Source organism: Dendronephthya gigantea, unplaced genomic scaffold (genome assembly GCF_004324835.1).
Source record: "Dendronephthya gigantea isolate DGI-Jeju-01 unplaced genomic scaffold, DenGig_1.0 000443F, whole genome shotgun sequence".
In the NCBI taxonomy this organism is placed as follows: domain Eukaryota; kingdom Metazoa; phylum Cnidaria; class Anthozoa; order Malacalcyonacea; family Nephtheidae; genus Dendronephthya; species Dendronephthya gigantea.
This window is the reverse complement of record NW_021163453.1, coordinates 15,612-26,754: the sequence shown is the minus strand read 5'-3', so window position 1 is coordinate 26,754 and position 11,143 is coordinate 15,612. Positions and strand designations below refer to the sequence as shown.

Below are 11,143 nucleotides of genomic sequence, written 5' to 3'. Positions count from 1 at the left end.
TCCTTCAACACAAGCATGAAAAAGAATTTTTAATTTTGAGAATAAATCTGGAAATAAATCATAACACTAAAACGAGGTTACCAGGCCACCCCCGGCAGCCTTGTTGTTGTGTTATGGCTTATTTTCACACTTGTTTGTCAAAATGAAAAATTATTTTTCATGCAGATGTTGAAGAAGGATGTTTTGCATCTTTCGACATAGCTTGTGAGAGCAAAACTTGAAGATAGATATTTCAGTTAAGGTGGTTCTAAATTTAAAACTGTAATGTTGTGAAGTAATTATCGAAGAGGTCCATTTTACAACTACGCAACCTCGTTTCCAAAGGGCCTGGGATCGGCCAGCCGCTTCTGACTTCTGATTGGTTTTATCACTTTTTCTAATTTATGTGTAATTAGCGGAATATTTTGTAATTATTCCGAAATAGTACAATTCCAATATGGTTTAATGTGGGTACTTTGAACGGCCAAAACCAGGGCCTTTCCTCTTCTCTTGTCTTGCCCCAGCCTCAACTCCCTATATAAAGTCCCAAACGGCCCTGGGACCAGAACTTAGTATCAATTTACCATTAGAATTTGTACTCGTAACGATTGAAGTGCTAGTTATATAAGTAGAATCTTAATTCTATCAAGTACAGTTAATTTTTTAAGTAATAACGCGTCAATTTCATTTTATTTATTTCGTATTCTTCCTACGAATGTAGTTTATTTTCACAATTATAAGCTTACTTAAGTCGCTTTGCAAAGACAGTATCAAACCATCACTTAGGGAAATTGCTTTTTTGGCTTGAAATAGTGTGGGGTCGCTGCACGCATTGTATTTCAAGTAGAATGGTAATTATTAACGCACCTTATCACGCACTCTTTTGCCCAAATTAACGAGCTGTTCTGGCGGCAATATTGTTTCGAATGAATAGGTCTCCACTGAAATAAAGAAAAAGTTTGGTTAAATTGGAGAGTAACGACTGCAGCAGAGAAACTGCAATCAACAGCAGAGAAAAGTGAAATTTTATCAATAATCTTTATGGCAACCACTTGAGACTACTAAAAGACGGCATTTACATGCACTTCTAGAGACTTTCTTTAATCTGTAACACACATTAAGCCAGAAGATATAGAGCAGTGGGGCCAGTTGCATCAAAGCCGGATGGTGGTAAACACAGCGGATAGCGGTTCCTTACAGTACTGTCCAGAAATAACCTAGGTTACGGTTAGGTTGCGGTTCGGTTGCGGTAGACCGATAAAAACTGCAGACGACCGCAAGGAAAAAATACCTTCGCAGTGGCCGTTCGCTTCCGAACGAAATATTAGGGAGCTTTAGCAGTGACTATACGAGTACGACTACGAGTACGAGATTCGTCATTCTCGCGCGTTGTTTACTTACGCCATCAGCCAAAACTCGTAGTCGTTGGGCTTTCGAGTACGAAATTTATCAAAAAACTCGTACTCAAAAGCTCGACGACACGAGTTTTGACTGATGGCGTAAGCAAACAACGCAAAAGAATGACGAATCTCGTACTCCTAGTCGTACTCGTAGTCACTGCTAAAGCTTCCTATTATGAACAGCTGAGAACGACAACACAATAACCAAATCGAAAAACTTAAAAGACATTCCTTAAAAACTTGGAATGTCTGTCAGACCAAGTTAGACCAATGCTTAACCTGCGTCTCACCGCGGTTCGACATCGGTCTAACCCAAGTTCAACCGCGATCAGACCGAGGTTTGATCTAGGTTAACCGCGGTTTTTGTTAGGTTATTTCTGGACAGTACTGTAAATCTTAGTATTCCCAACTTGGGGATTGAGGATCTTCTTTAATAATTGCTGGTTGCAAAGCTGAAAAATTATTACTTTTCAAGCAGTTTTGAAAAACGGTGGATATGGTCATAGTGCCATAAGAAAATTATTCGCTTATTAAAATGCATTCAGGGCATCTAAAAAAGCTTACAACACAAGCTAAGACTTTGAAACAGTTGTTTGACGATTTAATTAGTCTTAAGTTAATGTATTTTTAAATGTGAAGATTGGACCAAAATCTCGCAAAAAGTATCGGATACTAGGTTTATGATAGCATCTGACATGAAAATAATTCGAGAAATGTGAAAACTGTTTCAAGGTCTCAGATGTTATTTTTTGAGAGCTTTCTGATGATGGGAATAACCATCAGAATAACCATCATCATAATACGACTGCTATTGGCGTACGAATTGGTTACCTAGCTTTTCTAACCCGTCTGGGCTCAAGGTCTAATATTAATTATACTATAGTGATTCATGTAACTTTTAAAAACAGCGAGGAATTGAAATGTGCGTTAAAAACGTCAAAAATAATATGAGAAAAATAGGTTTTATGAGAAAAATAGGTTTTATGAGAAAAATAGGTTTTATGAGAAAAATAGGTTTTATGAGAAAATTAGTAAAATGAGAAAAATGAGTAAAATTTTTTCAGGTTCAGTTCTTTTAAACAGGCGAGCACACACTTACACGATTTTGACCTTCGTATCTTTCAAGTTCAAAACTTTCAGTGTAAAGTTGCATTTCATGAAAACAACAGGATTTTATTTTATAACACAACATTGGTCAATAAAGGTGTTTATATATGATTTAATAAGTTGATAACAACTCACATTTTTCAATTTCAATAGAATAGCTTTGGCTACGATTTCCGATTGTATTTCTTGCAATACAAGTGTAATAATCCCGACCAGATGGAGCCTTCTTGAACGATCCATGAATACTTAAACTTCCATTGCTTAGAACACGGTATGTCCCCGAGAATCCCACGTTATCATCATGGTGCTTTAATGACTGAGACTTAATAGTACCGTTCATTTTGGTCAGGACATTTTTACCAATTTTCCACCATGTACTGGGTTTTGGGTATCCTTCAGCCGAACAATCAACGTTCAGTAGAACTACGGTGTTTTCAATTACCGATATCAGTGTATTATTTGATAATAATCTTGGTTCTGTTGTAAGAAATGACAAAAACATCTGTTCAAAAACAGTTATATAAAACTCCTGTAAGCAGCGTAGTCAGCCTGGGGCTTTAGTTTCGCTATATTAATAATTTCACGTTAAGTAATTCACAGTTAGCTGTAAAGAAAGCTCGTTTCTATAAAGAAATTAATATAATCATTCACGAGCCGGCACATTCGAAGCACCGTGCATGAGAGTACTAATTCCGCACGGGATCTTACCAACATAGCTGGCAGTTACGAGTATACAAATGGTTTCACTGCTTGGATAAGCACTGAGATATTCATCCTATACATTCATAAACTGAACTGTATTTCACATTATAACCTTTATTTTTGCTTATTGGAGCAAATAACCCTTTGTTATAACCCTTATTATTTGCTGCAAAAACCTTTGAAATACATGATTCAATTAACAACTGTATTGAACTCCACATAGGATTTACATGGCTGGGAAATCAAATAATAGGTTAAGTTTGGAAGTAAATAGTTGCGTAGCCAGCCTGATGATTTAGTCTTTCTTGGCAAATTTAAAATTTATATCTATCATTATTAATTTCTTTAGGTATTAATGGTCATCTTATTAACACTATAGATATTAGCAGAGCAGGATTAAATTGTCAGGCGAGTTATGCCACTAGAAAAGCATCCATGCTGAGATGACCATGAAAAATTTAAGTGAAGTAATATTTTGTATAAAATCTGCATAAATCATAACGATATACCTTTAGTAAGATAAACATGGAAAGTCGCATTTGTAATATTATCTGTGCATGTCACATTGAACTGACCAAACTTTCCTCCATGAACTGGATTCCTGATCATTAATGTTGAATTTGGTCCAAGTTGAAAATTCATAACACCATCTGTTAATTTTGTTAATGGCATTCCATTTATTTTCCAAAGAACACGCCCTTCCTGCTGTGTGCAGTTTAATGTTGAAGCTTTGCCTTCAGCAATTGTTAATATCGTCACACTCTCTGTGAAGTTTGAGGCTAAAATACAGGCAAATCATTCTGTGAATAATAATAGTAATTGCATTCCGTGAGGCGCGTGTGACTTGGAATTACAAGTTTGATCTCATGCAAAATTCCACTGAAGTGTAATCGCCTATTTATTATATTGATTTTAAAATTTTACATAACTTTACAATATTGAAAGTGATAGTCATTACACAAAGATTTAAGAATTGAATTCCAAATTTGTTTCTTTATGTCAGTGAAGCAAAAACACCGGAGACTCCTAAATTCTGCAAGAAACCTGTTCGATTATAGAAACGTTAAAAAATCTAGACACAATATTTTGATTTAGTAAACACTGCGGAAAAATCTGCGCATACATGGGTATAACTGCCTGTATTTAGCATTAAAAAGCAGTTGCAAAGGTTTCAGAGTTAATCTAGGACCTGTAAAGGTATTTGTATGCATTTCATTTAAGACAGATTATCTCAATTGTTTCAGGGTAAAGTGACCATGGTGGTCAACATGGAATATGTGCCAAAATCTGAACCCAGGACAAGCCCTGAAAATTACCACACCCAGAAATGGCATAGTCAACATAGCTCTAAATCCTGAATTATCAAAGCTACAGCCTTTCTGAATTGTTTATATGGTTCAGAATGGTAGCTTTTAAGGGTGGTCACTGGAGGGTGAAATTATTCTAAGTTTCATATTTTACAAGAATATGATGTTTATCATTCCAAGTCAACTGCTAATTAGGCATAAAATTACACAGATTCACCTGGCAGGGTCTAATTTTTCCTATTTTCTAAAAATGTTTGCCATATGATGAAAAAATGTTTATTTTAATATATTTATTATAAATTTCCTAGGAAATAACAACGTTTTGTTCCGATACGACATAATTATTTTATTTCACTTACCCCCCGCCAGAACACGATTTCAGTTGACTAAAGATTATGTAACCAATTCTCGATGGGTTTTGAACAGTGAACTCTAATAAGACTGGAACGATAACTCAACAATAAAGACTAGTCATTGGATGAAGCCGATTTGAATATAATTTGCTGATTAAGGCGGCAGCCGCGAGCAATACAAGCCTTCAAAAAAACTGGGAGGAGTAAGAATTCCGTAAAAATCGTATTTTTTGCCAGAAAAGTGCAATTTTTATTTGACCACTTCAACTTTAAACAACGAATTTCCCCTTTTTGGATAGACCTAGGTAATCGGCATCATCTTACTGTAAAAACCGGCGAGGTACCAGCTTTGTACTTGAAATATTTAAAGAATTTGAACGGGCCGAAAAAAAACTTCGCCTTCAACTCGCAAAAAAAATAGGTTTGCACCTCTTCACGTTCATAAAACTTGTTTTTTAGTAAAATCTAAGTGTCAATGCTTGTTTTAAGCTTTTATTCATGATCAGATGAGATGGATTTGTGTATAAAAACCGGCGTTGTTTTGGTGGTGTAATTTCAACTCTTGGCCTTCATGGCCGCCATCAGTGCTGGCTTCGAAAATGGCGGCCAAGTTATCGATCTAGTCTTTGTAGAGTTCACTGGTTTTGAAATAGTGCCATGTAATAATTTTCATTTTTGTGTCCCTTGACATTTCATCAATTATGTCGCCATTGCCATGTCTCGTCGCCTTTCTGGCAGTTTCTGCACGATAAATGCCACTTTTCGATCCCTAGCTGTATTTTTTTCACAGCATCATAAGTAATTGATAGTACAATAGCAGCTATCCAAATTTAAAAGCATTTATCCAACTTGGAAGTAAAAAAACCTGACTTCGTTTATCGGGAATGAAATTCAAGTGCGAAAGTTCAGTGCGAAGTCTCGCGCAAACTCCGCGACGAGTTCTCGTGGACAGCATTACGGATTACAGGGGGACAAAAATTTCAAGAATACATTTGTTCACAACCACAATCAGTCAACAGCCCGAGTAAAATTTGTCCGTTTTGCTGTTAATATTTCTCCTGCTGTTAATATTTCACATTAACGAGTCTCCACGTTTAAATTGTCTGTTCTTGCTTTCACAAAGCTTAAAAAATAAACCAGAAATGTTTCGTGAAAATATCCCCCCCCTGCAATGTTGCCCACGAGCATTTGTCCTGGAGCACAGAATACCTAACAGAAGTGGAACTCTATACTATTTTTTCGTAAGTGTGATTCGTCATGATTCGTCACTTAGCAAGTGCATTTTTTGAGGTAGTCACCCCCCTGCCAATGTCTAAAATTAACCCATATTTACTATTGTCAGGGGGGTGACAGCCTCAAAAAAATGCACTTGCTAAGTGACGAATCATGACGAATCACACTTACGAAAAAAGTACAGGAGTTCCACTTTTGTTAGGTATTCTGTGCCTGGAGTGTGCGCTAGACTGTTAAATTATTTTGAATCTTTCGCACTTTTTCACTCCCGATGAACAAAGGGAGGTTTTTTACTTCCAGGTGGGACAAATGCTTTTAAATTTTGGATAGCTGCTATTGTACTATTAATTACTTATTGATGCTGTGAAAGATAGACAGTTAGGAATCAAAAAGTGGCATTTATCGTGCATAAAAGTGGCGAAACATTACCATGGTGACATAATTGATGAAATGTCAAGGACACAAAAATGAAAAAAATATTACATAGCACTACTTCAAACCCATCGAAAATTGGTTGAATAATTCTTTAGTGAAATAGAATCGTGTTAAAGTACAATAATTGAAAGACGCTTGCGACGGACGGCGAAAAACGGGGATGAAATTTGCAAAATATGGCTGAAATCGTGTTTTGGCGGGGGGTAAGTGAAATGAAATATGTCGTATCCCGACAAAACATTGTTATTTCCTAAGAAATTTAAAATAAATATACTAAAATAATCTATTTTAGACAGTGGTTGTACCACATTTGATGCTAAGTTTTTAAAGACGCTGCCTCGCTGCTCTGTGGTTATATTTAAATATACTAAAATAAGCATGTTTTTTCATCATATGGCAAAAATTTTTAGAAAATAGGAAAAATTAGACTTTGCAAGGTGAATGGAATAGTAAACATTTATTTTCTTGTAAAATATGGGACTTAGGCTAATTTCACCCTCCAGTGACCACCCCTAAAAGCAACCATTCTGAACCATATAAACAATTCGGAAAGACTTTAGCTTTGATAATTCAGGATTTAGAGGTCATTTTCAGGACTTTCATCCCAGGTTCAGATTTTGGCACATATGTTGACTGCCATGGTCATTTTACCCTAAAACAGTTGAGATAATCTGTCCTAAATAAAATGCATACAAACTTCTGTACAGGTTCTATACTAAGTTGCAAAGGATGACTTCATTGCATGCATGTATTCAGTGAACATTGCATTCTAGATACCTCATGACTAGGAGCATTCTAGGAGCATAAAAGCGAACAGAAAGTTAAAGTACAGTACTGTCCAGAAATAACCTAACACTGCGGTTGCGATTCGGTTGCGGTTCAGCTGCGGTTATAGGTTGTGGTTCGGTCGCAGTTCGGTTGTGGTCGACAGATAGAAACCGCAGACGTCCGGAAGGGAAAAAATACGATCGCGGTTGCCGCTCGCTTCCCAACGTAATGTTATGAACAGCTGAGAACGACAACAGAATAATCATATCGAAAACATCTTAACAAATGTCTGTCAGAATGAGTTAGGCCGAGGTTAAAACTCCGTGTCACCGCGGTTCGACCTCGGTCTGACCTGGGTACAACCGCGATCAGACCGAGGTTTGACCTATAGATTCACCGCGGTTTTTTAGGTTATTTCTGGACAGTACTGTAGTTGCGTGCCACAAGAATTTGAGGCTAAAGGAGACTTTGACGAATTTATTGTGTAAAACAGTTTGTTTTTTAAAAAAAGGAACGACAGTTTCCGAGCTTTCAAGTGAGTTTGTCACCGGATATGAGAAATCTTTATGTTCTCAATATTTTTGAGTTCTTGTTTTTTTATTTGAAACCCAAGCTGCTAAAAAGTAGAAAATCGAAACGAATTCCTGGCCGTTGCCGTTGGGTACTGTAAATGCTAGAACGCTCTAACGATTGTTTGTTCTATCCGTTTTGTATATTTTGGAATTTCCTTAACTAACATTCAGTCATCAAATATTTGAAATAAATTATTTCTTCCATATTTTTCGTAATTTGACGCGTACGTTTTTCCATGCTGTTGATATAATATTTGATTCAATATATAGTGTTGGCAAAACCGTTTTTAGGAGCAACATGTTGTTTTTAAAAACAACATTTCCATAAATGAAAAAGCAGCTTCAATTTTTTGTTAGCACTAGAGAACATTAAATATGAAAAGTTGTGACTTCCTAGGCATGTTGAATGGTTAAACATAAAGTAATTACTAAAAAAATACGTCCAAAACTTGGAGCAGAAAAAGAAGTTACAGAATTTATCTATTTTATAGAGATACTAATATTTTGCAAATGATTTAGTTATATAATTAATGCTCTAACACGTGTCTTTATGCTGCTCTTCTGTATGGGTTATAGATTAAAAAGTTTTAAAGGTTATTTCTATCTAAAGGGTACAGGTAAACTACTATCAAATAAGTATAGTAACGTTATTATTACAAATTTTTTACCAGTGGCGGATCTAGGTGTATATAGTAAAAATAAATCACATAGCTAAATTTTAAATTCAAAACACGGTATAAACACCTTAACAACAACGGTTAGGGATTTCAAAGAATATTTTAAAATACAAATCTACCAATGCGATTACGATATTAAGCTGTAGTATTTTTTTTATTACTACCACAACTACCACAGCACAGTACCACTAGAGCCGTGGCTGTTTTCTACTTACAGTGGGAATACCCGACGAGTGAGAATAGGATCAAAACTTTCACTATAAAGACCGCAAGAAGTACTGCATCCATTTGGTATTAACTAAAACCTATTTGAAAAATTAAAAAAATAAAAATTACTGTGAAGGCATAAATATTTTGCATCAAAAAACAACATTTTTGTTTTGTATAAAACACCCAGTACAGTAACAACAAAGATCCATTGACATGTCAAACGAAGCTAGATGTTCTTATTATATCACAGTAAACTGCACACATATAGAGCAATTCGCATGTTATATCACTTATATGCGATGTTAAGCTATGAGTTTCTGTTTCAAGATATATTATCAATCTGTTTTTTTTATATAATCGTATCGGGATTCGGGATTATATGTGAACATAACCGCTGGAATTCCGCCATTAAGGGTACCTTCGGCTGCTTCTGTTCATGTTCTATGCTTATAGTTACTATCAAATTTGAAAGCGGGATGATACCAATATTTAGGAAATGGGCTTTTGCAACTTCCATATAACTCGTCTACGCCGACAATCTCACACAAATAAACAGGGCGTTTGTTTTAACAGAATACAATAAGTTTGTTACTTGAACGAGGATGTTCAGCCGTAAACAAGCGGTTTATGTGCGAACATGCAACGAACAGCGTATATCCAACGCATTGTTAGTTCGCTAAGCTTTAAGTTCCTTTGTTATAATTGCTCGAAAATTGATAAATTGTTCCTCACATCTCTGTTGCTGTAGCAAAGTTGCCAAAGCCCGGCACAGGCACAAGTTTTAAATTGGTTTGGCTATATAGATGTATTAATTGCCCGACAGACATATTCAATTTGATCCTCTATTCTTAGACCCCTAATTTTCTAACAATTTCAAGAAACTATTTAGAGTCGCCTTAAATGTCGTGATTTCATACTAAGCGTGGCCTGTATATGAATTATATTTTGACTGAATGAACTCGGCATGTGTAACGGTTTTTTGTTTAAATTGATGAATGATGTTTGTTTAGGTTTGAACACGCACATGCATTGTTATCTAGTAAGTCTCAGAAAAGTTGATTTAACAGATCATATTTCTACGGTATTATAATGTACAAAATACTACAAATACACAGCAACGCCAACGGCTAATAAATGTAAGTATTGGGCGGTATATATATAGTATCGTGACTATCGTCGTTAAACTGAATACATCACACAGCTCAAAATTAAAACGATTCTTTGTCTATAGTGGGAGGGCTTAAGTCTTTGTATGCATACGTTCATAGTGTGCAAGTACAAATTTACGAATTGGCATAATTAGGCAATATATGTAAACAGTCAGACGCCAAGCTTGGAACACTAGACGTTTATTTCAAGGAATGCGATAAATTTCGACGGCGAGAGTTCATTAAAATACATTGTAAGCCAAGATTATGATTACGAGACTGAATTAAATCGATAATGGTATAAAGTATATTATATTAAGCCTGAACTTATCCTATATTTACGGTATTAAACAGAAGTGAAACTCTGTGCATTTCATACAACCCTGTCGATTTTGACGATACACTTATTTAATATATTGCATCAAGAGTGTGACATTCAATTAGGCGCCTTACCTGTACGAGCCAATATATGAAGTTAAGCACGAATTTCCTCCAACAAGAGTAAATGTATAAGCAACAAACACACTGATTTGTTGTAATATTGTCGTCGATCAAATAAATGCGGAAGACGAATAGCAAGTAACATGACACCCTCGTATTAACGACAAGGAAAGAGAAAATCAACAATATCATGCAACATTAATTTTCTTTCATATGATAATTATTCGATGCATAATCGAAAGCGTGTAGAGTAACGGGGGGTAAAAGTGGGGAAAACGCAAACTTTCAATCCTTGCGTTGTTACAATTGCAATTTAAATTATTTGTAAGAATTTCCTAAATGCACTTATGGGAGTTCACTGGCGGATTTAAAGTTACTAGAATTTATTCAGTCCAGCTTTTGATATCAGTGTTTTACTACATTATTTCACAGACTTCTGACAGCAAAGAAAATTCATGTCCTTATGAGGACATTAGTGAGTTTGGGAAATACAACGGCAACGGCAACCGCAACGTCCTTATCACCAATGGCATTGATTCTTTAAGACAAAAGAAAATGTAAATTACGCGTGGCCTTTAATTGTCAACACTGCCGTAGTTGCTGAAACGGCATCGCGACTCAATACACCCATTTCACGGTGCATGACAACGCGGCAACAGTTAATGCGTTCGATGTTGTTTGGAGTCTTAGAAGCAATTTTACTGATCGACCATATTAATTTTATAATAGTTAATAACTGTTTCAGAGAAAGAGGAAACTTGATTACTTGAAGAGGCAAATGAAGTCCATACTAACTCCTATTTTCTTTGAA

At 35.7% G+C, this 11,143-nt stretch overlaps 1 protein-coding gene across 1 annotated transcript; it reads right to left on the bottom strand.

The window, feature by feature from the left end:
* Positions 1-770: 770 nt before the first annotated feature.
* LOC114543361 lies at positions 771-10,472 on the bottom strand. The gene is made up of 5 exons (XM_028562377.1): positions 10,345-10,472; positions 8,749-8,838; positions 3,698-3,967; positions 2,622-2,963; positions 771-920 (listed from the first exon to the last, which is right to left on the bottom strand). Exons 2-5 carry the CDS (start codon positions 8,819-8,821, stop codon positions 838-840), a joined length of 768 nt encoding a protein of 255 aa, XP_028418178.1. The 5' UTR covers positions 8,822-8,838; positions 10,345-10,472; the 3' UTR covers positions 771-837.
* Positions 10,473-11,143: the final 671 nt, after the last annotated feature.

Coding starts and splice junctions, on each gene's coding strand:
- LOC114543361 (XM_028562377.1), bottom strand. CDS start 8,821: ATGGATGCAGTACTTCTTGCGGTCTTTATAGTGAAAGTTTTGATCCTA. Junction 3,968..8,748: donor ACTCGTCGGGTATTCCCACT/GTAAGTAGAAAA, acceptor CCTGTATTTTAG/CCTCAAACTTCACAGAGAGT. Junction 2,964..3,697: donor CCATGTTTATCTTACTAAAG/GTATATCGTTAT, acceptor TTCTTACAACAG/AACCAAGATTATTATCAAAT.